This window comes from Lacerta agilis, chromosome 14 (genome assembly GCF_009819535.1).
Source record: "Lacerta agilis isolate rLacAgi1 chromosome 14, rLacAgi1.pri, whole genome shotgun sequence".
NCBI classification, from domain to species: domain Eukaryota; kingdom Metazoa; phylum Chordata; class Lepidosauria; order Squamata; family Lacertidae; genus Lacerta; species Lacerta agilis.
The window spans coordinates 32,102,533-32,130,286 of record NC_046325.1 but is presented as its reverse complement, the minus strand read 5'-3'; the positions used below and the strand labels follow the sequence as shown (position 1 = coordinate 32,130,286).

At 45.7% G+C, this 27,754-nt stretch overlaps 1 protein-coding gene across 4 annotated transcripts; it reads left to right on the top strand.

The window, feature by feature from the left end:
- CALCOCO2 (calcium binding and coiled-coil domain 2) lies at positions 1–26,007 on the top strand. 4 transcript variants are annotated; one of them, XM_033169287.1, is made up of 14 exons: positions 3,947–3,978; positions 4,136–4,335; positions 9,756–9,955; positions 10,879–10,981; positions 11,179–11,312; positions 13,143–13,268; positions 14,856–15,014; positions 15,173–15,300; positions 16,560–16,650; positions 18,131–18,253; positions 19,297–19,383; positions 21,184–21,304; positions 24,516–24,544; positions 25,590–26,007. In XM_033169287.1, the coding sequence occupies exons 1-14, from the start codon at positions 3,962–3,964 to the stop codon at positions 25,764–25,766; spliced, it is 1,695 nt and encodes a 564-aa protein (XP_033025178.1). In that variant the 5' UTR covers positions 3,947–3,961; the 3' UTR covers positions 25,767–26,007. The 4 variants fall into 4 exon arrangements, with proteins under 4 accessions (XP_033025179.1, XP_033025181.1, XP_033025178.1 ...); XM_033169288.1 differs by lacking the exons at positions 3,947–3,978; positions 4,136–4,335 and adding an exon at positions 1–107; XM_033169290.1 differs by lacking the exons at positions 3,947–3,978; positions 4,136–4,335 and adding an exon at positions 703–722.
- The last annotated feature ends 1,747 nt before the right edge of the window (positions 26,008–27,754 follow it).

Here is a 27,754-nt window from a genome sequence, read left to right as displayed (position 1 = left end):
TAATCAGCGTCAGCTCCTCTGTTTTAGTGGGAAGTAGCAACTGATCTGTCCTGAGATTCTCGCATCGCTAGGAAGGGGGCTGTTTGACGACTTCTCCACTTGGAAGGGTGAGTAGGCAGTTAAGGGTTACCCCAACTCTTAGCAACAAGTCATCTCTTTCCTGAGCGGCTCCCTTTGCCGACTGTGACCGGGAAGGGGGTAGTTTGATTTATTTTATAAAGTGTGTCGCACATTGAGGAAGAGAGCTAGCTGCGCAGTGGTGGTGCTAAGTGCAGGAAGGAGGTCAGGCGGTGATGGCAACCGGTTGCAATCTTATGTCATGCTCTTGCCTTGTGTTTTGCTTCGCCAGTACACAGAGGAAGCAATCTTTCACTAGATCAGGGTGCTTCTAGATCGGAGCTTTCCAAACTTTTCATGTCGGTGACATGCTTTTTAGACATGCATCATTTCGTGATACACTAATTCAGTTTTACTAGCAAACCAAAGGTTAAACTAAGCCCTTTCCAGCCCTGGGAGAAGTGTGGGGAGCGTTTGTGGAACACACCTACACACTGCAGCCGACACACTAACGTTTCACGGCACACAGTTGGGAAAGCTCTGTTTTAAATGTTGTGGACTGTCTGCAACCCTCACCAGCCCTGACAGTGGCTGATGGGAGCTTCAGCCTACAACAACATCATGTCACTATTCTGAGTGACACTGAACAGATCCACGCTGTACAAGCATGTGTTCTACCTCTACCTCCCATTCTAATTATTTAGGATAAAAGAAGTTGTGGGTTGGGGTAACAAGATTGTTTGTATTAAAGTGAGGTAGTGTTGGAAAATGTACCTGCAAAATATCCCATCATTATGATCTGGGTGGTGAAAAAGGGCTTGTAAGTATCTTAGCCGTGTTAGAAGTCCTCTTTCCGTGAGGCCCAGGCTGCTCAGCAGGAAGTTCTTTTCCCCATAAGAATGAATGTCACACTGTTCAGTTCTGTGAGAAGAAATAAGGGCATGCACTTGGACCTCACAATGTGTGGTACCCTATAACTCGCATCATTTCCAGTAATTGGCCATGCTGGCCGGGGCCGGTGGTGTTCCCTGACATCTGAAAGGCACCACACTGCCTATTCCTGCTGTAAGGCATTAAATATATTATTACAGTCCCAACATGGTTTAGGCGTTTGGAATGGAATATTTGCGTTGGTTCTGTCGCGTCACAGAACAGCCTTATGACATGTTTAAACAGTGTGTTGATCGCCTTTCTGTAACTTGCATGCCAAGCTTCAAGTTGCAAGGTTAAAAGGAAATGCTTTCTGGGGAAAGAAGTTCGTCCCCCCACTTATTTTTTTTTAAAAAAGGCATCTAGCACAGGAAATATGTAACGTCTGCCAACAGAAGCATTGGGATGGTGTGTTACTGCAGCAGTACATTTGTTATGCTGGAGCTGGTAATCTGGAAGCGACTTGAAAAGAAACAGAAACAAGAATGTGTAAGAGGCAGTGTGGCGTAGTGAGTAAGCATCTGAGTTGGAAAGTCCAGGGTCCAACATCTTTTCCGTTGTAAACTCTAGATGGCCTTGCAAGCTGCCATGTGTCAGCATCGACCCTCAATCTTGCCTGTCTTGCAGTACTGTTGTTTTACTGCAATAATATATATGCAGCATTATGAGGGGGGCTGTGAATTCAGAAGCAGCACGTGTGTGTGTGTGTGTGTGTGTGTGTGTATTATGAGGGGGGCTGTGAATTCAGAAGCAGCACGTGTGTGTGTGTGTGTGTGTATTAACCCGGGCTTAGTCCCACATATCTAATCTCTGTCTGAGATCTCGGAGAGTCCTTGTTAGTCAGCACAGAAAACACAAGACCAACGGCATATAGTAGGATGTGTAACTTGTGATTACCTAAAACATTTTTCATATTTAGCAAAGCAAGTCTCTGCCTTCCGCATTCTTTCCACCTACAATTTCAACAATTATGAAGCTATGGCACTTTCATAGATTGTTCATGTACAGTACTGCATAAGTTGCTTCCCATAATGTAGTGGTTAAGTTCACTGGTTAAAAATCTAACCTCTTCCATGAGTTCGCTAAGTATTAGGCAAGCCACTGTCTTGTAGCTTTTATTCTACCCCGCGCACCTGCAATATGTATATGATAGTACTATCCGTTTTTGTAAGGGTGGCTGGGATTGTTTGAAGTACTGTTGAATACCATAGAGCATGATAATAAAGGCTTGATGCTAATGTAGCTAAATAAGACCACTGTAGATGCTTGCAAGTTAGCAGTGATGCTATTAACCCCTACTAGCAAACATATTTTCAGCTTGCACTGTTGTGGATCTCTACTCCCCCCCCCCCAACTACTTGCATCCTCTAGACTAGATTCTTTCTAGACTGAAACCACTGCCTCTCTCATAGCCTTTATTCTCTTTCTAACCTCTTTGTTTACCTTCCCCCTTTTATGTTCCTCCATCCTTGGCCTGCGATGACATCCTGTTTACCAAAACAATCAGCATGCTTTATTTCAGCAGGCCATGCAGGCAAAGCATGGGGAAGCCCACTTGGCAGCTTGGGAAAAGAGAGCATTTGGGCTGTTTCCTGGCTGGTCTAAGAACTGGTTTCTGTTTCCCCATCTATAGACAAACATCCAGATAAATCCCCAAACACCATTCAACGTGAGATTTCTAAGAATACCTGGGCAATGAAATCAGCTACTGAAAGGGAAGATGCTGGAAACTTAGGAAGGGGGGGGCGCTTAAATGCTTCTCAAGGTTGCTTTAGATATAGGTATAGCCAACCTTATATTTGGCAATTCACCTGCTAGCCATAAATGGAATCCAATAGCCTATGTGTCCATGCTGGCCATGGAAGAAGGTGGCTTTCCTTCCTCTGCAGCCAACGTGGAGATGCAATTTACTAGAAGGCTAGTAATAAAAACAGTCTTGTGGGCTAATAATTTTTGCGGGCATATTTACAAGGCTGAGTCCTCTAATTGCTGGTTCTAGCAGGGCTTCTGCAGGATTGTACTCCGTGGGGCAGATTGCTCTGTCTTCCACTCTGCTGCCTTTGATGATCTCCAAAATCTGCTGCACCATGGGGCTACATGAGAAGTCATCCTCATAGGGCTGCTGGTGCCCACAGCTGCCTGTGACTGTTAGTAGGGGATTTTCTTCTTGTTGTGCAGGAAAATGCAAAACAGGACAACTAGAGGCCAAGTTGAATCGAGATTGGGACTTTCCATGCATCCCAAATTGGTGGAACAGCATGTCCTCCAAGCATGTCCCTTGCTGGCTCAGATTATTCAGATGTCTGAATTTTTGGTTTTGCAAAGCAGTTGATTGATTAATGGGAATTCCTTGTGTGGCCTCTTGATGTGCCAGCACAGCAATATGCAACTGATGCTTTGGCTTGCCTACACTTGTTCTGGATTGACCCCCCCCCCTCCCCCAGCTGTCTAGATATATGAAAGCTACTTCACAATCCATGCTTTATTCTACGACAGGCACCCCCAAACTCGTCCCTCCAGATGTTTTGGGACTACAGTTTCCATCATCCCTGACCACTGGTCCTGTTAGCTAGGGATGATCTACAGTAAGATTGCTAAGGTCTTTCAGTGGATCTGCTCCTGTGCCTTTAAGAGAAGCCTCAACAAGTAGTGTAGCTTGTGTGACCTAGAGGGTAAAGTGTTGGTTTAGGACCAGGGAGACCCAGTTTCAGATTCCCACTCAGGCATGCAGCTCATTCAATGATCGGTCAGTCAGCATCTCTCTTCCTTACTTAACACCCAATAGCTCTATAAATATTGAAGCGCAGTTGTTCAGAAATTGGGCCAGTGAAGCTTTTCCTGGCATGGATGGGGAAAGCCTCACCGGCTTCATTTCTGTGCCCGCCATTCTGCTGTTATGGCACACTTGGAGCAGTAAACAAGTACACAGCTGTCTTCTGCCAAGCTCTGCCACTTGACTTGGACTCGGCATTTGATGGCCTTATGGCACAGGTAGCTGGCAGGTGTGTCTCCTAAACCCTGCAGCAGAGACAATTGCTGGAACTCGTGTAGGGTGCGGCTTCTCAGTGACACATGGAAAGTGAAAGCTGCAGGCTATTGTGGTTCTGCTCTAGGCAGGCTATGCTGTTAAATGCTTTCTCAATTCCAGGAAACGGCAGAGCTGGCTGTTGGCCCTGTTTATCTCAAAGTTTGCCTATTCAGAAGAGTATGGAAATGAGCAGCACATAAAGAAGGACTGGCTTTGCTTTGTACTGAAGAATGTTACGCACCTGAATCTCTCTTGCAGAGAGCTCTCAAGTCCTGGGATGGTAGAAGGAAGAGATCTAGAGACTGTTCAGCAAGAGACAGGTGTGGGCAGGGTGGGTGCTGTATCTCGTCTCCTTTTTCTATTTTGTTCTGCTTCTCTTTTTATTATCTATTTACTACATGGAGCTCAGGGTAGTGTATATGGCACTCCTCCGCATTTCTATCCTCTCAACAACCCTGTGAAGTAGGCAAGGTGAGAATCAGCAACTCAACCCAGTGAGTTTTGTAGTTGAGCAGGATTTGCATCTGTGTCTCCCAGGTCCTAGCCTGACACACTATAATTGTTAGACCATGCTGGCTCCCCTGGCTAAGCCAACAAATGCTTACTGGAGCACAGGAGCAATGCACAGGAAACATCAACAACCTTGATGAGGAAATGACTTCTTTGGCAACACATGTCTTCCAGAACTCGGGGGCTTCTTCTTTGTTCCCTTCCTTCCTTCCACAGCCTAAGGCAGCGGTGGGAAACCTGTAGCCCTCTTGATACTGTTGGTCTACAACTCCCATCCTCCCTAGCCATTGGCCATGCTGGCTCTGGCTGATAGGGACTGAAGTCCAACAATGTCTGGAGGGCTTAGCAGGGGTCAGTAAACTTTTTCAGCAAGGGGCCGGTCCACTGTCCCTCAGACCTTGGTGGGGGGATGGGCTATATTTTGGGGGGGGTGAACAAATTCCTGTGCCCCACAAATAACCCAGAAATGCATTTTAAATAAAAGCACACATTCTACTCATGTAAAAACACCAGGCAGGCCCCACAAATAACCCAGAGATGCATTTTAAATACGGTGGTGCCTCTGGTTACGAACTTAATTTGTTCCAGAGGTCCGTTCTTAACCTGAGGTACCACTTTAGCTAATGGAGCCTCCCGGTGCCACTGGCGCACAATTTCTGTCCTCATCCTGCGGTAAAGTTCTTAACCTGAGGTACTACTTCCGGGTTAGCGGAGTCTGTAACCCGAAGTGTTTGTAACCTGAGGTGTTTTTAACCCGAGGTACCACTGTATAAGGACACATTCTACTCATGTAAAAACATGCTGATTCCCGGACCATCCGCGGGCTGGATTTAGAAGGCGATTGGGCCGGATCCAGTCCCCGGGCCTTAGTTTGCCTACCCATGGCTTACAGCCTTGCCTTGACCTAAGGGCTGCTCATGGAGGCAGCTTTTCTTCAGGCAAGGGTAGCCAACATGGTGCCTTCCAGACATTGGAATACAATTCCCATTATCCTTGGCCGTTGGCCATGCTGGCTGGGACTGATTGGAGTTGGAATTCGACAACTAGAAGGCACCACATTGTCTACCCCTCCCTGAGAGTGAGGAAGCAGGAGTTCTAAAGATGTGAAGAGGCCATCAGTGCTGTTTTCCCCTCCTGCCACCAGCACCAGCCCACATGTTAACCTTGCACACATACCTACATGAAGATGCAGTCCAGTAGCACAACTCCTATTGTAATGAAATGGAATTGTGTAATAGGACTACTGCACTCTATCACATCCTGTGTTAATTTCAGCAGAGCTTGTGGAGGAGAATGTCCAGTGAGTGATCCTCTGTGGGTCAAATCAGTTCATCTGCTGTTCTGCTGCCCTTGATGATACCCAAGGTCTGCCACACTGTGGGGCTATGTGAGGAAATGTTTTCCTCATAGGGCTGCTTCTGTCGACAGCTGCCTGTGACTTTTATTAGGGGATTTTTCCAGGGTGCGCAGGGGAAAGGAGCAGCATTACAACTTGAGGCCACGTCAAATTGAGATGGGGGACTTCCCTTCATCCCCAGATTTGTGGAACAGAATGTCCCCTAAGCATATCGTCTTCAGGCTCGGTTTATTCAGATTTCTGCTATAAATAACTGCAAATCCTACCACCAGACACCAGGGAACCTGCAGATGGAATAGATTTCTGGAAAGATTAATGAAGTTGCCTTATCTGGAATGTTGCCTTTGTTGGAGCTGTGGGGAAAGTGATCACGGAGATCTGGAAATCTTAGGCAGATCCCCTTCCTCTGTTGGGAGCTTCCAGTTTTCTCTTTCCGTAAACGTTAGCTTAAGAAACATCCCAGCCCCGTTTATAAGTAAAGGCAATGTTTTTGCATGGATCTGTGTGTGCAACTTGAGATCTATGTGTGTTCCGAAATCTCCCCCCCCTCTCCCTTTTTAAATATTTAATTATCGGTGTCATCAAGACCGGCTTGGCATGATTGTTGTGCAAGCAAGCGGAGCATCAAAAACAAATCATGCATATTTGACTGCTGGCATCCCCACCAATTTCCTTCACCCTGTATGCCCTCTCTGTGTCTCTCCCTGTTATCTGGAGCGGTCATGTCTTGCTGCTCTTCCGCTGCTATGAGGATCAGCCAGGGAACTCGTGCTTCTGCTTTCCTGGAATTGGGAAAGCAGGAAAGCTATCTGGGAAGAGAGCTCCTCCTCTCCGGTGACTGGCCCAGGACCTGATCAGGTTGCTCCTGAAGCATCAGAGAGAATATTTTATCTTGGATCGGCCCACGACAGAAGTCGTCAACATGGTAGCCTATAGATGTTGTTGGACTCCAGCCCCCATGTGCCCCAGCCAGCATGGACGACGGATGGTGGGAGTTGTAGTTCAGCAACACCTGGATGGCCCCATCTTGGCTACCCTGGCTTGAGTCAGCGTTTTAGCTGGTGTGCACCAAAGACGCTCCCTTTCTGCTAATTAACACAAGGAAAATCCGCAAGTGCAACAGAACATTTATTGGGCGTGAGAAGAGGGGGGGGACCTTTGAAATTATGGTTCAGCTATCAACTGGCTTGATTTTCACTTTCAAAATCCCCCCCTTCTTGGAGTGGGGGCTGCTTAGAGGAGGAAAGCCTCCCCACCTGGGGAGGGACAGTGCATGGGTGTGGTGCCATTTTGGCTAAATAAACATTGGCCCTGAAGTCAGGAAATAGAGGGGGGAATAGGGCCTGCATCACAGTGTTGCTGTGTAGAGCATTTAACAGTAGCAATCAGCTATGTCGTCTTCTTAGAAACTCTGTTCCATTTCTCTTGGGTTTTCCATTTCCCCCCACTCCTGACGCTTCAACATTCGGTGCCCTCTGAGCATATTCAATCAGTCCTCATTGGGCTGTTCAGGGGCAATTTGGCTCCTTTTGATTCCCCTACTCCCCCATCCCCAGAATGATTTGTGGTTTTTTGTACTTCTTCGAATTTTGGGGGTTCCTTTGTATATGCTCCTTGTTGTCTGTGATACTATTTTAGACAAACAATTAGTGGTGTTTGGGGAACTGAAGATTTCAATTAGTGTAAAGGAAGAATAGGTTGTAACCCACCAGGATAATTCTCTTCTGGGAGCCCAGATGAAGATATTCCCAGTGGATTATTCACTAGGGGACAAATTTATCGGTCTCCACTTCGCTGCTATAATGATGCTTAAAGTCTTCTACCTGAGGAGACTGTTTTACTTGGTCTTGTTGTAATAACCATTTCCGTAGAACACCTCCCTATTCAACAAGTTGGACTTTGGAGAGTACACTGGTGCCCATTATAGATAACTATATTTAATTTATTGTTTGTCCACGGGCTTGCCCTGTTTGCTCAGGTCAGCAAATGGGATTATGAAATAACAAAGTTGGCATGCTCATGTTTGCTGTTGTCCGACATGTTACTACTATCAGTCTTTCCATCTTTAACTATAATAGCCAAATGACTGAAAGAAACTTAAGGCCAATTCATGCGGCTTTATTGCTGTTTCATTGGCCAAACACAATTCTGCTCCAGTAACATCTGAATGAAATGTACATGGGTCTGGTGAGTCATGAGGGCAGTTCCCATGTTGGTGCCGCCAGCCCCCAGAAATGTGTCATGTGCGTTTGTGAGGCTTGTTGGGAATGCGGACAGCTATGCTCAAATATGAGCCTTCAGTCTGATCTGTGGAGGAAGAGAATAATAATAACAAAACAAGTGGGCTCACGTAAACTACATTTCCGTGAGAAAAATTGTGGTAACACTGCAGTTCACGTGGCCGCCAGTAGACGGCCATGCCAACTGCAGTGTGGTGACAGAAAGCAGTTGGCAGGCAGCCCAAGTGAATTGCTGTGGATGGAACTGCATTTAGGAGACCCCCTGTTTCCCTCAGAGAGCTGCAATTCCCAGAGTGGCTTAACAAACAACCCCTTTTCCCAGGGAACTCTGGGAATTGTAGCTCTGTGAGGGGAATGGGGTCTCCCAGGCCCATGTAGGGTGAGGGGCAGCTGGGTAAAAAAAAACATCCAGTCAAAGGCGACTATGGGGTTGTGGCGCTCATCTTGCTTTCAGGCTGAGGGAGCTGGCGTTTGTCCACAGACAGCTTTCTGGGTAATGTGGCCAGCATGACTAAACTGCTTCTGGTGCAACGGGACACTGTGACGGAAACCAGAGCGCACAGAAACACCATTTACCGTACCTTCCCGCCGCAGTGGTACCCACTTATCTACTTGCACTGGCGTGCTTCCGAATTGCTAGGTTGGCAGGAGCTGGGACAGAGCAAGGGGAGCTCACCCTGTTGCGGGGATTCGGACCACCAACCTTCTGATCGGCAAGCTCAAGACGCTCAGTGGTTTAGACCCCAGTGCCACCCGTGTCCCAACTTGGCTGTGATGCCAAGAATGCCACGTGCCTCCTAGATGACCAGGGACTCCTGCCCCATCCCTCAGACAAGCTCTGCACAGGTCTCAGCACCCTTAGCAAGCCACAGCTCCCAGAATTCTTTGAGGGAAGCCCTGAATGTTTACAGTGGTACCCTAGTTCTTTAAATGTATGGTGTGAATGTGTCCCTAGTGACATCATTACAGAGGCCTGGTATAAAACAAGGTGCTCATTGATTTGGAAAGCTTTCTGTGGACAAACACCGGCTCCCTCAGCCTGAAAGCGAGATGAGCGCTGCAACCCCATAGTCGCCTTTGACTGGGCGTAATAGCCCAGGGGTCCTTTCCCTTTCCCTTTTTATCAAACATACACTGGAAAAGATACATACACCCCACAGAGAGAGCTGATGGAAAGGTAATTTTGAGTAGAGAAGTGGTGGATGGGAAAGGGATAGCACACCACCTCCCCTCTTTGTTTCTCCAACAAAATTCCTTTCTCCCTCCAATAATAATAATAATAATTATTATTATTATTATTATTTCAACAATGCTGGGGATCCACATGCAAATGTGTAGTTGATCCCTTACAAGAAAAAGGATGGAGTTTGGGCGATGGTGTTTTTCCTAGTGTAGGGTTAACGTTCCCTTTCTCTGCCCTGTAACCTTTCCTTTGCTCCTGGGTTCAATGCCAGCAGTGTTTTATTGGGCAAAATTCCTCCAGTGCCGTGAATATCTTGTTGTTAAGATACAGTTGACATGACATCCTGAGGTCAAAATTAGCTGTGTTTGTTTTTAACTGACCTTGGTTTTCTTTTTTGTTTTCCTTTTTTTCCATTTCTGTTCCCCCCCCCCCCAATTGTCCTTTTTACAGAATCCAGGATGGAAGCTGCATTATGTAACAATTCGGAGGAACCTCCCACTTCAGCCGTCTTGCTAGACTGCCGTGCCTTCAATCAGGTCATCTTCACAGACATAGACAAATACTATGTCCCTGGAGCAGATATAACTTGCCATTACAACATTTCTCGGCACATCACCCCACGCCGGAAGGACTGGGTGGGCATATTCAGGGTAAGTCTGCTGTCATTTGTGGCGCACCGTGGACATTGGAACTGGCTTATGATAAATTGCAATCTCTTGCTTTATAACACAGCAGTCAAAGCAGGGTTATAAAGCTTCAGAGGAGATACTGTTCTCTGGATGGAGTTCTTCCAGAAAGCTGAGGGGTTTGTCAGAGCAGGGAAGGAGGCGAGATAATGGCTGATTGGCTGAGGCATGGTGAGGTTATGCTCAGTTTGTGAGCCGTAATCAGGAAGGTATTCTACACCAAGAGAGCTTAGATCTTGGATAGTAGCATATGCACATTTTTCCTTAAAAAGAATTAAAAACCTTTAAGTGCTATTAAGAAATTAAATTGTGTGTGTGTGTGTGTGAATGTTTTCCTTTACTTTGCAAATGTGTATACTACAAACATCAGCATTGTACCATTTTCACTCTTACGGCTCCACCCAAGCAATCCTGGGAATTATAATCTGCTGGGGGGGGTGTGCTGTGAATTCTTTTGTTTGAGATCCCAACAGAGTGAGAGAGAAATTGTTGTTGTTGTTGTTAATAAACTGGTTTAAGGATGATGTCCTTAAAATCTTTAGTTGGACTTTCTTCTTCTGTGATATATTTGTCTTGTAAACCCAGCAGTTGGCGCCCTGGGCCATGCTGCTTTAAGGAGTGGCATGCCAGGCTGTGGGGCACCTGTACTTATGTGCCACCTTGGGCTCCAGCAGGCTGCCCCCAAAGGTAAGTGCCGCCGGGGGTGCCCTGCCTCCTAGCTACGCTATTGTGTAAACCTGCTGTGTAAATACGTCCCTTGTTTTAGAACAGGCTGCTTTTAGTGCACTGGATTAGAGCACGAAGAGGACAGCTTGTAAAACTGTCACCACTCCTGGCCTGCTTCTTGGTTCGTTGAAGGATCCCACTCAAATATTTTGATGTTGCAGGTGGGGTGGAAGACCGCTCGCGAATACTTCACGTTTGTGTGGGCGCCTTTGCCAAGGAACCCCGACAGCAGCGACGACGAACTTCAGGAGGTGCTCTTTAAAGGTCCGTGGTGGGAAGGGAAGGAGTTGGGTGGTGTTATTTCTTGAAACAGGCATTGTTTGCATGCTAAAAATAAAAATAAAAATCTCAACTTCAGTACAGTAAGTCTGACCAGGTAGAAGTGAACCTCCTATGTTAGCTTTGCACGCTTGAAGGAGCTAAAAATGACATGTGGCTTTTTGTTGTTGTTGTTCTTTCAGCCTACTACCTGCCAAAGGACGATGAATATTACCAGTTTTGTTACGTGGACCAGGACGGCCTCGTCCGTGGAGCCAGCGTCCCCTTCCAGTTCCGTGCAGAGACCGAGGATGACATGTTGGTGGTTACCACGCAGGTTCGCTTCGTTTGTGCCCTGCGCTATGTAGTGGCTCATTTGAGACTTTCCCAAGCCTCTGCCAATCTATTATGGCTCCTTGTTTGTTCCCTTCTTCTGCCTTTGTCACTATGTGTAGTCTGAACAGGATGCCTCACTGTACACGGCATGTGGCTCACACTGTGTCGTGCGGCAGGCTAATTTTCAGAGCAGGGAAAGGAGTGCACCATGCTATCCTAAAGGTGAGATCTGTGCCCTTGCAGTAACCTCTAGTGACTATCTCTATGAGTTCCTGTATGTGATAAAAGCACAGGGCTTTGTACGCAGAAGATCCCAGGCTGAAGCCCCAACCTCTCCAGGGACTTTTTTATGTTTTATGTGTGAGTAGTTAATGTAGATGAGTCAATCTCCAGTGCTGCTTTAAAAGGCAGCGAAGCAGGCGAGAAGAGAAGCCATATGGAGATGCAATCTTGCTCTGCCTCTGTACTCTACTGCAATTGTTCTTTTTTCCTTTGTACTTAAAACGCAAGGCCACCAGTGTAGGTGGCACTTGAAAAATACACATGAGCAAAAAAAGGGGGGGACCTGCCCCAAGGAGCTTACAGTCTTTGAAGAGGACAAATGGGGAGAGGGGGTTTGAATAGGCATAAACGTAGCTGTAGCTGTTGTGTACCTAGGCTTTGCTTTGGATGAGGCACCAAGGGATGAAGGTAAACGTTTCGTGGAAGAAGAGGGATCGGAAGGAAATACGGAGTAATTTAAGAAGCCAAGGCAGTGTACGCATCATACATTGAAAGCATTCAGTGGCCCACAAAGAATCCTGGGTTGCTGTAGTTCCCGCACCCAAAGAACTACAATTCCTAGCACCCTTAACAAATTGCAGTTCTCAGGATCCTTGAGGGGGAAGCTATGTGCTTTGAACGTACTGTATGGTGTGTACACAGCACCCCCCCCCAAAAAAAACCCTTTGGGCTGAAGGGGGTAAACTCAAAAGCAACAAAGCTTCCCAACGTTTCAGATTGTGGAGAAGATCAAATTCTGCTGACACGTCCTCTTCCAAGTTGGCCAGTTTTTAAGAAGGGAGCCCCCAGAGAGCACATCTGCTTGCAGTGTCAAGTGCCTTGACTTAATCAAAGCATTTGACACCGTGAGCAGCTGTGATCTCGGGAGGGTCCTTTTTCAGTCCTCCTTATGTCACACGCTGACTTGCCCGAGAGTGATGTCCGAAGGCATGTGCCGCTTCATCTGTCGACCTCCTCCTTAAAAAAACAAAAGGGGAGAAAGAAATTAAAACTGGCTATGGTCCACTAGCCTTTGCCGTGCTGATATTTTAGTCGCAGAGTTGGGTATGGGTGGCTGCATACGCATCGCCAACAAGAGAGGCAAAGAAAATGCGGCTTTTGCATGACGTTTGCGCACAATAGTGGGGAAAGCTGCGACCAGGAGGCCCAAGTGCTGCCTGTTGATGAGCAGTGTTACAAAAAATGGGGTGCCACCCCCCACTCTCTGCTGAGCGATAGCAAGAGCCCAGGGGGTTCCAGGCGCTCACCCAGGGTCTGTGTTCCTTTGGAGATTTGAGGCTGTTGTAGCTTTAAGAAATATGGTTTATTCGCCTATTTACACCTTCATTCTGCGTGGAGGGAGTCCAGATCTTACAGCATGGTTATTTCAAGAGCAACTTGTCTCCCTCAGCAGTGCAGCCAGCCTTCAGCCAGTCTGCCCAAGATAGATTCCGATCTCTCTTCTTCCTCCTTCCTCCTCCTCCTCCTCCTCCTCCTCCTCTTCTTCCCAGAACACCTTGCAAAAAAAACAAAAAACACCTGCATTCTTTTTTCTCTTTTGCTCTTCCAGGGAGAAGTGGAGGAGATCGAGCAGCAAAACAAAACTTTGCTTCAGGAAAACCAGAAACTGAAGGAAAACCTTACAAGCCTTCAGAACCAGAATGAGGACCTGCAGGAGAAACTCAAAGCAGCAGAGGTAGGACACACACACACACCAAAAATACTAGGACATGGGTGCCATTGGTGAGGGGGGGGTTGCTTTCCTTTCCCTTTCTTCCATTCAGTAAGTAAGACACCATTATCAGAGTTCAAGAACACATTTCAGCCAGGCAAGGAGGCTGTGAAGCAGGGCAAGAGAGGGGTTTGGCCTGGGGAGAATATCAAGGGCCAGATGGAGTGTTCTGGAGGGCCACACTCATTCCCTGAGCCTGGGGTCTCTGCATGGATCAAAGAACTCTACAGCGGTACCTCGACTTACGAGCGACTCGACTTCCGACGTTTTCGACTTCCGAATCAGTTCCGAAAGCAAAAAAATGGCCGCCGCTTCCGAAATTTTTGAGTTATGAAGGGAAAGCAGCGGCACGATACCTCGACTTACGAGGTTTTCAATGTGGTTTTTTCGACTTGCGAATTTTTTTTCCGTTCCGAGACGGCGCCTTCGACTTACGAAGATTTTGACTTACGAGGGCGCCTTCGGAATGGATTATCTTCGTAAGTCAAGGTACCACTGTATATAGACTTCCTTCCCATAGAATTATGTTTATAAGTGCAAGTCAGTCTCCGCAGAAACTGCCGCAGCAATAAAGGACCTGCAGATTTATTTTAACAACATTTGTATACCACTGAATGGTAAATAAAACCTCTTAAGTGATTTACAAAGAACATAAAATATACATTAAAATGGTCGCTGAAAGGCAAGATTTAAAAACAACTTTTTTTAAAAAAAGCACAATGCATAAAATCAGTAGTTAAAAGTAAATACAGTGGTACCTCGGGTTAAGAACTTAATTCATTCTGGAGGTCCGTTCTTAACCTGAAACTGTTCTTAACCTGAAGCACCACTTTAGCTAATGGGGCCTCCTGCTGCCGCTGCGCCGCCAGAGCACAATTTCTGTTCTTACCCAGAAGCAAAATTCTTAACCTGAAGCGTTATTTCTGGGTTAGCGGAGTCTGTAACCTGAAGCGTATGTAACCTGAGGTACCACTGTACTAAATAATGCATTGGTAAGTATTCTGTGAACCGCCCTGAGATCTTTTGATGAAGGGAGTTATATAAATTGAATAAGTAAATAGATTTGCATTGGCCCACCTAAGTTCCACCAGTGTGTCTAGTATGAAGTTGCAAAGTAAGGCTAACACTGAAGTTCTTTCCACGCAGCGTGCATTTAAATGGTTCGTGCAGCAGTGTGTATTTGTTGATGTAAGCTGAGGCTGCTTTTCTTCTTAAAGCTTTTCCCACACCGCATGCATTTTAATGGCTTCTCCCGTGTGTGCATTTTTGCAATGTAAAGTAAGGCCTTATCCACTCTTACCTTTCCTCCACACTTTCCAGGCACACTTTAAAGCTCTGTGTTGCATGCTCTTCTTTTTGTCCTGGAGCTTTCGCACTGTAAACTTGCTCTTTAAAGCAGAATTGGAGCAAATGTTAATCCATGGAAACCCTGGATTGCCGTTGGTTGCATTTCAGCTTTAAAGAGTGGGTTTTCACGGGCAAAAAAACCCGTCCGGCTTTAGATTTTACATTCTCTGTTCTCACCTCTCCGCCCTGTGTTTGTGTGTCCAGGAAAAAGCACAGGAGCTTGAAGATAAAGTCCATTTGTTGCAGACTGGGACCATGGAGCTCCAGAGAGCTCAGGATCTGCAGGCTTTACAGATGACCTCTGCTCAGACGGAGTTGGCGGCAGTTACAGAAAACAGTAGCAAACTGCAAAAGGAAAAGGAGGTAAAAATATGGAGGCCGGTTGAGTAGAAGGTAATCATCCATGGGGGCGGCAGGCAACATTTGAATCTTGCGAAGTACACTAGGTTTTCCTATGACACTGAGAGCAAACTGGGTGGTTCCGATTCTCCAGTTCTACCTTCCTGTCTCTGACTCTTCAGGATCTGCAGAGGAACTTGGATACTTTAAGGAGCAGCAATGAGAATCTCGAGGTAGAAGTGAATATTCTCAAACAGAAGTTTGCAGCTCTGGAAATGCAGAACAGCTCCACCGACGAAGAACTGTGCCAGTGAGTGCATTTCTTCTTCTGTAGTTTGTTGGCTTAAATGGCAATCGTCTTGCAATTCCAAAATCCAAAAGAGTTTTCTTTCCCGGCCCCAGTTGTTCCTTAACATTAGCAAACCAACTGCCAGTAATTTTATTACTGATTTGTTTGTCTGCATAACACCATCAAGATTCATTGCACTTTATGGAGTCCCTGCCTTTATGGAGAGCCCTAAGTTCAGTGTGACAGGGTGGAGGTATGGACTTGGGAGTAAGCAGGGCTTGGTGTTTTACGGTTGATGTTTTAATAGTGATGTTTTATTGTGTTTTTAACATTTTGTTGGGAGCCGCCCAGAGTAGCTGGGGCAGCCCAGCCAGATGGGTAGCATATCATCATCATCATCATCATCATCATCATCATGTTGTGCTGGAATTGCCATAGCTGCCTATTGGTGGTCATATGACTGCAGGATGACAACAGTCTTAACATTTTATTATATAGTAAGATGCATACTTAGGCTTAGTTACAACAATGTACGGGGACTAAGATGTTAAGCCAGATAGTGAATGAGGGGAGGAGAATGGGGCTTGAGGAGAGTCTAGATCTCTTAACAAGTGGGACCTATAACAATATTTCATTGTGGAATGCTGATGTTCAGGATAGCAGACATACCATTTCCCCACCTACCTTAGCATACTGTGTCTGCTGAGCATGCTCAGACCTCATTGGACTTTGTAGTTTACCTCCTCCCTCAGGTTTTTATTCTCCCTCCCCAATATATATTTTAGTACTTCTGCAAAGCTTGAGATTCTCCCCAAACTGCTGATACCTCTCTCCTGCAGAGGCTGTTTTGGCTAGGGAAGCAATGGCACCCAAGGCCTGAATGCTGGATATAGAGGGAATGATTTAGAATTAGAATTATCGTCTCTGTGCTTGATGTTCCTTTAGTTGACATAGCAAAACGAGCAACTGGAAGCCATTCAGGCTCCACAGAATCTCATGTTTCCGTGTAAGGAGAGTAGCAGGAGGGTAGCCAAAACTCAGGCTGTGCAACCTCTCTTTTAACGCCAAGTATGAGTCACAAAGCAGGGACACTGACTCCTCTTCAGGGTCTTGAAAGCTTTGAACCTGCAGGGGGACAAACTGAGCCTTTTGGTGATTATGAGAGCGCAGGTGTGGGTTGGCATTTAGCAGGCACCAAGGTGATGTATCTTGTGGCAAGGAGGCAGGGGGCCTGGGCATGCAACTGCAAGAATTCATCCGCTACATCTGTCCCCAAACAGAGCCAAAGAAGAAAACAAAAAGGTGTTGGCTGAAAAGGAGCAGCTGGAAAAGAAGCTGAGAAACACCCTGAAGTGTGTGGATCAACTTCAGGTGGGAAACTCCCGCATGTTCCCTTGGCATTTGTGAGCTGCTGGAGAGTGCAGGAAGGGAACATAGGTGGTTGAGAAGGTTTCTTTAAAACCCAGTTGTCCTTTGGAAAACTGGAAATGAAATGGTTCTTTAAAAGCAGATGGGCAGATATGCTCAAGTATTTATCTCATTCATACACTGAGGCCATGTTTTCGTTCAGATTAGAGGAGGCTTCCTCAACCTCCAGATGTTTTGAGACTACAATTCCCATCATCCCTGACCACTGGTCCTGCTAGCTAGGGATCATGGGAGTTGTAAGCCAAAAACATCTGGAGGGCTGAGATTGAGGAATCCTGGATTAGAGGGTGGGGTTACTTCTGGCCCTCCAGATGTTGTTGGGCTACATCATCCCTAACCATTGGCTATGCTGGCTTGGGTTGATGGGAGTTGGCCGTGAGTGCAGCAGCCACACTTGCAAATGGCACATACCTTATTAGAATGTGACACACTAAGCAGTTAGATCTAAAACCCAGTAAGTTATAAGTGGGGCAAAGAATTAGAAGCAGACCTAACACCTACACAATGGGGAAAAGCTGTACATAATATTACACTAGCCTCCCACAACATTAGACTGAGGTTAATTCAACAGGAAATACTCCTCATGAGCTACTGGACAGCAATATAGTGGTATCTTGGTTCTCAATCAACTTGGAACCCAAACACTGCAAACCCAGAAGTAAGTGTTCTGCTTTGCAAACTTTTTTCTGGAAGCTGAACATGCTCCATTTTGTGTGCCACACTTCTGTTTTGAGTGTTACGCTGAGGTCTGTCTGTTTTTGCTATTTATTTTGCGTTTTTGTGACTGTGTGGAACCCAGTTCAGCTACTGATTGATTGATTGATTGATTGATTGTGTGACTGCAGTACATTTTTCATTGCTTTCATTTTATGGATCAGTGGTCTCGTTGGATAGTAAATTTCATGTTAAATTGCTGATTTAGGGGTTGTTTTTAAAAGTCTGGAACGGATTAATTCCTTTTGCATTACTTTCTCTGGGAAAGTGTGCCTTGCTTTTGGAAAGCTTTGGTTTTGGAACAGACTTCTGGACATAGCTGTCAACCTTCCTTCTTTTTTTTTGCATTGGGAAACAGCCATAGCTGTCAACCTTCCCTTTTTTTTGCATTGGGAAACGGCGCTGGAATAAGGGGATTTCCCGCAAAAAAAGGGAAAGTTGACAGCTATGCTTCTGGAATGGATTATAAGTTTGAGAACCAAGGTACCACTGTATGCCTTAAGCCCAGGGGCAAAACGCACACACACACACACACACAGGACAGATGATCGCTGGAGACGCTGACAGCCACAAGCAGACCTTACTCACCTACAGTATAAAGCTAGAAATCTTAACAAAACTCGATGGGGCTAAGTTTAAGCCTGACAGCCCAGCATTCCTGTCGTCATCTGCGTTTTGGGAGTCATGTGTGCCTCTACTTTCATCTCAGTCCCAAGTGCAGAGTCAACAGAACAAAGTGGAAGATCTGCAAGGAGCAGTTCAAGACAAAGCAAGGCACCTGGAGCAGCTGAAGGAGGAGAATTATCAATTAAATGCTGCGTTGCTTAGACAGGTAAGCTTCCCTCGCCCCTCCTTGTTGTCACAGTGGTTTAGGAGACGGTAAAAGAAAGAACACAGACATAGTGGATCTGCACAGTTTTATCCGCCAAAGCAAATGATCAAAGGTCTTGAGAGAGTTTCAGACTTCTTGAGCAGGAAGCAGCTCACTTTGAGGTGGACTATTTAGAGCATGCCGGAAGTGGTTTGCTCTCTGTAAGTTCAGACTTTAAAACCAGCAGGTAGCTTCTGTGCTGCCGGGCCTCCTGCCAGTGGATTTAGATTTAAACAGAGATAGCATACAGCACAATGCTGTGCAGGTCTACCCTGAAGCAAGTTTTGTTGAATTCAGTGCGGGAAATGAGTAGAGGATTGCAATATTAATCTGGACATTCTTCATGCAGGCTGCTACTCTTCCATGAGACTTATTTTTCAGTGTATTCCAGAGGTGGAGAACCTGAGATCTGGGGGGCAAATACAGCTTTCCAGGCCTTTATCTGGCCCTCGGGAACACTTTTTCCAGGTCACATCCCCTTCCCAAGCCGCACACACCCCTCCCTCCCTCCCTCAAGAGTTTTTGCCTGACTCGAATGTGTCCTTGAACTGTTGAAAATGCCTTTGGCTTGCCTGGATGGAGGGTAGAGTGAGGGCCGGTTGTGAGTGTGTGCGCAAATTAGTCTACTATACACTGTATGTGTCAGTCTGGCAACTCTTGCCTCTGGCTGTGCCTACCCCTGGCATGTGGCCTTTGGAAGGTTCCCCAGAAAGGGATGTGGCCCTTGAGCTATGAAAAAGGTTTTCCAACCTTGATATAGTGGTTAGAGTTTTGGACTTAGACTGATGAGAACCAAGTTTAAATTTCCCATCAACTGGGAAACTGATGGGTGAGCTTGGGCTAGTCACCATCTCTCAGCCTAACCAAGCTCATAGGGTGGTTTTAACAATAAAATTGGGGATAGTCGGGGGGTGGGGAAACCTGAGCTAATCCAGAGAAGTGTGGTGTGAGAATGATAGGTGACATTGTCCAAATACAAATCACTTTTTTTTACCCCTCCCCAGCAAAATTTGGAGAAGAAACTGGAAGAGGAAGCTCTTTCACATCAGACCCTGCAGAAGGAAATGAATGAAATGGAAAAGGAGAACAAGGTGCAAGTTTAGTTAAATGGGGGGTTGGAGAAGGAATGCATAAATGCTCCAGCGCTCTGAAAAGAAATGTGCTTTCTTTTAAGTGAGGGATAGCCAGTTGTAGCTGGACTCTCATCAGCCCCAGCCAGGATGACCAATGGGAAGGAGCTGTAGTCCCACAGCATCGGGTTAACAGCCAGGAAGGGCTATTGCCTTCCTGCCCTGCTTATGTGCACCCCAGGCGTGTGTCTGGTTGGTTGCTGTCTGAAACAGGCTACTGGAATAGATGAACCTTCAAGTCTGAACCAGCAAGGTGGTTCTTATCTAGAATTGGCAACCCTTGTACTAGGCCACTGGGAAAGCAAATACCTAACTGCACTGGCTGCCAATTAGTTTCCGGGCCCAGTTCAAAGTCCTGGTGTTGGCCTATAAGGCTTTACACAGCTCTGGACCTCAATGCCTTAAGGGCTGCCTCTCTTCATACAAACTGACTCAGACCCGACACTTGTCGTCTGAGGCCCTTCTCTATGTCCCCTCTCCCCAAGAGGTTTGGAGGGTAGCAACACAAGAACGGTCCTTTTCCGTGGTGGCTCCCTGTCTCTGGAATGCTCTCCCCAGAAAGGCTCACCTGGCACCATCCTTATATGTCTTTGGGTGTCATGCAAAAATATTCCTCTTTACCCAGGCCTTTGGCCATTAATAATCTATGGTCTGTTAAATGTGGGGGGGGGCTGTTATTATGATTATTTTATTATTATGGTCTGTATTATGTTTTTTATTATTATGCTCCGTAAAATATGTTCTTAATGTTGCACACTGCCCTGGGATCTTTTGATAAAGGGTAGTATATAAATTGAATAAATAACATTAGTAATAATAAATAATGATTTGTGAAGACAAGCTTGTAAGAAACTGCTCACCTGGTTTCCTGTGGCAAATCAAAACAACAAAGTGTGCAGCACCTTAAAGACTTAACAATTTTATTATAGCATAAGCCTCCATGGGCTACAGTTCACTCCGTCACATGTCGTATGCTGTAGTCCAGACAACTTTGTCTCTGTGCTGTGTTTGCTATAAGAGATTAGCAGGTTTACCCCTCTGGAAATGTAAAGCAAGCAAATGTAAAGCAAGCAAGCAGTGCTTCCAGGCAACCAGATCAAAGCAAGGAAGCTTTCATAAACTGGAATGATCTTGGTTCTTTGAAACTGTCCGTGTGTTTCAAAGGACAAATATGAGTATGGCTGAGCAAGTGGGGCAATAAAGAGAGCATATGGGCTTGGAACTTTCCGTGGCCTTATTTGTGAAGCTGCTTTGAAGGACACTGAATGACAAGAGAAGCCATTAGTAAATTAACGATGATAATAATACAGCAAAGCTGTTGCACCCTGCCCGAGAGCATTCCTTTCTCCCTGAACCCTACCGCAGGATTAACGGCTGGTTCCTGCCTCCCACTTCTTCTGAAACACCTAAAATGGCATTGTCCAGTCAAAAGTATTCTTGCCAATCCCCTTCCCCTGAATTGGTATGAATTGTCTGGCATTATAACACAAAAGCAGGGGGAATAGGAAAGAAACAGGTTTCCTTTAGTGCAAGCATGAAGAAAGCCTGTGGATGTTCAGATGCTGATGGACTGCAAATCCCATCAGTCCTGATATTGGCCATGCTGGCTGGGGCTGATGGGAGTTGTAGTCCAGGACCATCTGGACCCCACAGTTAGCCATGGCTTTCTGTATTTCAGATTTGAGGAACTGCTTCAAGCTGCTTGCAAACCGTAACTTCAGGTGAGACTGGCTTCTCATTTTACCATTTGTTTCGTTGCAGAGATTAAGGCGGGAGAATGAGGAACTGATGGTGCACCTTCCTGAAATTCTGGATCATCCACCTGGGGTCCTAACCCAGTCACCAGAAAACTCAGTCCTGGTGTATGGAAATCCCTATACTGGTGAGTGCATTAGAGAATCCACTTAGAAGAGTCCAACTGGAGGCAAAGGAGCATGCATTGATGTTAGCCCCAGATTCATTCCCTGGTATCTCCGGTAGATCAGGGAGAGACTCCAGTCTGAAAACTCTGGAGGTCAGTATAAACAATACTAACCTAGATGGACCCTTGCTCTGACTTGGTACAAGGCAGCTTCTTCTTTTCATTGCATTCAGATGCCTATGTTTAATCTGTTTTGGTCTTCTTGCCCTCTTGTTTTATCAATGCCCCCTGCTGATGCTTCCAATTCTCTCTCCTCCTGCCCATCAGTTCTTACTATATTTGCTGACTGCCTTTCTGCTGTTTCCGACTTGATCTCAAATATGATCAAACTGCTCTGCCTCCACACTCGGAGGCTGTATACTTCTGAATACCACTTGCTGGGAACCACAGGAGGAAAGAGCTCTCCTCCACTTGAGAGTTTCCCACAGGCATCTTGTTGGCCCTTTGAGCACAGGATGCTGGTCCGAAAGGGCCATTGGCCTGATCCAGCAGGGCTCTTCTAGTGTTGTTATGATCTACAATAGGGTTTCCCAAACTTGGGCCTCCAGCTGTTTTCAGACTACAATTCCCATCATCCCTGACCACTGTTCATCCTGCTAGCTAGGGATGGTGGGAGTTGTAGTCCAAAAACAGCAGAAGACCCAAGTTTGGGAAAACTTGATCTACATGCACGCATTTCTCTGTCTCTACCCATCTCTCTGAATTCAACCTATTAGTCTGTCCTTCAGCCAAGGACAATGTGATTGTTTGTTTGTTTGCTTGCTTGCTTTTTAACTTTTGCTCCTCAGAGCCAACTCTTCCCTCAACTCCACAGTTTTCACTTCTGTGTAGTTTTCCTCTAAAATATGGCTTTTTCCATCTGTCACTGTACTTGTTCTTGTTCCAAACATCTCTCAGGGCAAAACTCTGTTATTATGTGGGAAGCCCCTAACTGACTTCTGTTTCAGTGTATCTGAAGAAGTGTGCATGCACACGAAAGCTCATACCAAGAACAAACTCAGTTGGTCTCTAAGGTGCTACTGGAAAGAATTCTGCTTGATCACTGAGGTTCATACTGTGCAAACAGAAGGTTTCATTCTCAATCCCCAGTTGACTCTGGGAAAAGGCTCCTGTCTGAGACCCTGGAGAGCTGCTGCCAGTCAGTGAAGGCAATACTGGGCCAATGGTGTGACTCTGTAAAAGGCAGCTTCCTATAAAGCTATTACAAGCTGCTGCACAAAGTTTCCAACACTGCAATACATGACTGTACGTGTAGATTGAGTAACAAATGCACAGAAGATGGCAATGTATATCTCCTTGCAAATTTCATTTGGATGACAAATCTGTTGCACACAAGACCATCTGATGGAACAGAGGGCATTTCAGGCAAAGGAACTGTGTGAACATTCCCATTTCAACATATTCTAACTGCCATTCCAGTATACTACTGTTTTCCTGCACCAAAGTTCACTTTGTGCTATCCACACTGTTCCTTCCTAGGCAGGCAAAAAAAGCAGTAGGCGGTTTGATAAATATTAAACCCAGTTATAAAGTGTCTAGAACAAGCCCTAATCACTGCATAAAGAACAAGCAGGCACAGTTCCTGCCCTCAGGAAAATAAGGGAAAGAAAAGGGTATTTGCAACAGGGGGCAAGGTGCCAAGCCCAGGGGAGGTCGAAACCAAAACGCATTCAATAGAAAGGTATGCTTGTAGTAAACCAAAAACGTCTAACCCATGCATGCAACAAGAGAGTTAGAAGTGCCTTATGTTTCAAATTTAAAGAAGCACATTGGGAGATCAGTTACAGGTAGGTAGCCGTGTTGGTCTGCCATAGTCGAAACAAAATAAAAATAAATAAATAAATGGTTTCAGACAGGGACTCTTTGAGGGCAGTGGTACTAGTTCAAATGAGTGGGAACCTTTAAGCCCTGCAGATGTTGCTGAACTACAACTCCCATCAGCCACACCGTAGTTCAGAAAACCACTGAGGCCTGCCCCAAGACTGTCTTTTAATGTTTGGAGCTGGGCAAGAATGAACTAATGAGGCTTGGGGTTTTTTTTTTTTAATTAAAGGTCAAGTCTCTATTTAATAGGCTTGTTTAGTGCCACCCTGTGTGCCCCCCCATGTGTATAGGAGTGTTCTTAGCTCTGTTTAAGTGCATTAAACTTCCATTCTGCCTTTCTTTAACATTTTAAAAAACAGATGATAATTGTTATATATGCCCCACACTTCTGCTAAATGTATCCAGAGCAGCAGACAGCAAGATCGTAAAACAGGGGTAGTCAGCCTGGTGCCTCCCCAGATGTTGAACTAGAATCCCCATCAACCCCAGTTAGTGTGACCTGTGGTGGTTAGGGGTGATGGCAACTGTAGGCCAAAACATATGGAGGGCACCGGGTTGGCTACCTCTGTCATAAAAGCATAATGTTTACTATTTTAAACTGCACGAGTACGACAGATAATTGATAACGGCAAAGTACTTACTCTACACTTGAAACAAAAAGCACAAACCCAGCCCAGAACAAGAGGAAAAGACATTGGCAGCAGTAGAACTAGGTGTTACATATTTAAGGCCTCTCTTTCTGGCAAAGGACATTCAAACAGCATCTGTCTCTCGTGCTCACCTACCAGATCCCTGAGAACAGAACAAGGCCTTTGACACTGATCATAATTCCTGGGTAGGCTTATATGGGAGCCAGGAGTCCCAGAGGATCAGGTGCCTCAGCCATTTAGGGCTTTCAAGCACTTTGAATCGAGCCTTTCACCGGATGGTGGCAGAGAAATCTGACTACATCACTATCGTCACAGCTGCAGTGTGGGCCCTATATGGGTTGCAGCCTGAAAATCTTCTGCCGTTTACACTCTAGCCAGCTTCCTTTTCATGGACGACAACGGTTCCCCTGTTCACAGGTCAGCTTCACCTTCACTTGAGCAGAAATCCAAATCTACTGCGTGCCCAACTCAGTGTGTCAGGTTAGATATGATTTGATGGGACAGTTGCAGTCCTATAAACTACTCCCAACACTCTCGCTTACAGTATATTTCTATATATGTCTACTCAAAAGCTGCCAATTGCTGCCAGTGATGCCACCACCACTCAGTCTCTTTGTATGTTGCTTTTGCGATAGATTGGTTCATGTAAGAGCATTGCATTTTCTTGTTATGGCTAAGGTGTGTCATCTGTTTTGCAGTAAACCCAGCAATTCCTGAGACAGAGTTGGTAAGTTTTTGTGTGTGTTTCATGAGATTCTTGTTTGTTTGTTTTTAGGGGGGGAGAGCCCTGGAAGTGAATGTGGGAGCCCTGGAAGATTGAGCCTTGCCTTTTCTGTTCTGTTTCATTCGTTCCCCATTATTTTTGCTTACTGTGCCACCATCCATATATATGGCGTTTGTTCAAGGAATCTTAAGAGGACAAGTCCCTGCCCCAAGGAGCTTAAAGTCTATAAATTACATTACACAATGGGGGACAGCAGAGGAAGGGGAAGGAATTGGAGGCAGGGATTAAACAAGGGGAAGAACATGTGATGGTTGCTGTTATGCATACATAACACAGTAAACACCACATTACTGTCCTTTAGCGTGGTATTTAGGGTGCCTTAAGCCAAGGTTCAGAATTTAGTGAGGAAGCCATACAACATGGAATCAGACATGGGATTGCTTTAAAAGCTCTTAGGCTGCTAGTTATGTTTGATCCACAGTTTAGAGCTATAGCTTTTCCCTCCTGTCCATTTTCAAAATTATATCCAATGTCCGTCCACCTCTGTGTTGCCCTTTCTTTACAATAATAGAGATGTACCGCCTGGAAGAAAAGTGTTGGAAAGCTAGAGAAGGGCAGAGAAAGCTGGGGGTGGGTCACCTGCGGGGAAATGGACTGGCTTCTCTTCCTCCCACTTTTAACTCCTTTTTAGGTGATCCTAAGGAGGGAGGCTAAACCCCTGAAACTTCCAATAAGAGCCCGAGATCTTACAACCCTAATAGAGCGATTGCAGATGGGTGCTCATTCTTAACACTTTTTCACTTCCCCCGTACCCTACCCTACCAGGTTAAAAAATATATATATCTGTCCACTGTTAAGCTGTTTTGGCAGGAAATACCCATAAGAAGGATGGGCAGCAAATAAGGTGGTGCTTCCAGGCCCTTAAGTTCCGCCGCCCTTGCCCTCGTTGCCCTGCCCTAGCCAGCCTCAGGTCCCTGTGCTCAGTTGCACTTTTGCAGCAGATATTCTCCTCTATGCTTCCAACGTTCTCATTCTCGCTTCCATTTAGGTCTCTGTGAGAAAATGTCCCATGTGCAACGAAGTCTTCCCTAATGACATCGGGGAGCAGCAGTATTCAGATCATGTGCGGAGCCACCTTCTGGAGTGTCCGTACTGTGAGGAGAGCTTTGACAACTCCAATAAGCAAGTGTATGACGACCATGTCTACTGCCACGGCTTAGACTAAATTTCGGTCTACTTGCATAAGCTACAAAGGAATAGTGCCTCTTTATCTTACCCCACTCCCCCCCCCCCCCTTTTCAATGTTATGACAGAGACTGGCACAGAAGGATTTCTGCTGCTGTTAGACTTGCCATGCCAGGAGAAAACCTGTTGCTGGGACTACAGCATTGTTCATTTCCTTCCATCTGTTATGCACACCTGTTAAATGCTAAATGCACTATGCTTCTGCTATGGAAAAGGACACATACCGTATTTTCCGGCATATAAGATGACTGGGCATATAAGACGACCCCCAACTTTTCCAGTTAAAATATAAGAGTTTGAGATATACTCGACTGCAGATTCTCCACCCGGCGTATAAAACGACCCCCGACTTTTGAGAAGATTTTTCTGGATTAAAAAGTAGTCTTATACGCCAGAATATACAGTATTTCTTGACTAAGTACATCTTTCAACAGATAAAAGCTTGTTACAAGTTATTTCAAAGGGATGAGCATTTTATTAAAATGAATTGTGATTTTCTTCCTATACGTTTGCAACTGACAGAAACCCCTACAGCAGAAGAGATTCGTTTCATTAACATTAGTTTGTCTAGCTCAGTGTTTTTCAACCTTTTTTGGGCAAAGGCACACTTGTTTCATGAAAAAAATCACGAGGCACACCACCATTAGAAAATGTTAAAAAATTTAACTCTGTGCCTATATTGACTATATATAAAGTAATTCTCTTGAATTTTTCAATTTTTCCCACGGCACACCAGGCAACATCTCGCAGCACACTAGTGTGCCGCGGAACAGTGGTTGAAAAACACTGGTCTAGCTGTCTAAACTATAGAAATTACACCTTCGCTTGCTTTGTGTCCTGTTCTCGGTAAAGGAAGGAGATAATTGTGAAACACCCCACAAGTGTAATAGTAGTAGCCTTACCTGCCTTCAAGCTGTTTTGGACAAAGGTAAGAAGAGAAGAAAGTTAATTTGCTCGCCAGTATTGCATCACATCTTGGGTGAAGTGCTTCTGAATGATGGTGTTTAGGGGAAAAAAGCAGGGAGCTCAAACTTTGTTTCAACTAAAATACTAGTGTCCAGAATGCCCTTTTGTGATTGAACAGGAGCATGGTGCACGAGTGAAAATTAAGTCAAAATGTCTCGCACCATCAAAAAGCCGCTTCGCAGATGCCGCTGCTCTGGTCAACAGCTAGCTTTCCAAAGAGTGGAAGCATTTTGAGAAATGAAATACGGTTGGCTGGTGGGCCATAATTTCATACCTCCACACGCCATTCCCCAAAGTGACCGTGCCAGCAAGTTTAGTAGCCACAGGGTTACTTTCTCCAGGCATCTTTCGCTTCCAGGCAGGCAACTGGGAAAAGAGTGGTAGCTGAGCATCCCTGAACGGAATCAGATTCTCCATGCTGGATTGGGGGGGGGTGTTGCTGACCATTACGCTATAGGCAGAACTCACCAGAAAGCAGCCCCTCTGAAATGAATGGGAGCAGTTAAGAACAGTGCATCTTACACAGGTCATCTGAGGTAAACTCTGTTCAAAACAGTGGTGGCATCGGGGGGGAGAGAATACTGGGATAGAAGTAGGCCAAAGAGGCCTAGTGGCTTCTGTGGTGGCAAGCTCTGTGTGATATGTTTTATGTTTAGGACTGATCCTAAATCATTCACATTTTGCAGCAAGACTGCTGTCAAAAAGACATTTACACAGAAATGGGCCCTGCTGATTTGAGTGAGCTTTACTTCCAAGTAAATAGCCCTCGGAGGGCAGTCTCAAAGACTCTGGTGCCTCACATGCCTCTTAAGCCCGCCCAACAAATCTGACTGGAGTCTGCGCGTGTCCTTATAGCGGGTATAAAGAACCCGCGGGCACCAGAACAGCCATCAGGTAAACATTAGGAGACGAAACTCTCCTAATTCAGAATATGTGATATGTAGGCTACTTTGTCTCTTGTCTTTGGGTTGTTTTGCCAGACTGTGAGGCAATGGCTACTTT

What these genes read in the sequence shown, in the direction of transcription:
- CALCOCO2 (XM_033169287.1), top strand. An exon ending in GACTGTTCAGCAAGAGACAG is followed by an intron (nt 4,336 to 9,755) that starts GTGTGGGCAGGG and finishes TCCTTTTTACAG; the next exon opens with AATCCAGGATGGAAGCTGCA. An exon ending in AGTGTGTGGATCAACTTCAG is followed by an intron (nt 16,651 to 18,130) that starts GTGGGAAACTCC and finishes CTTTCATCTCAG; the next exon opens with TCCCAAGTGCAGAGTCAACA.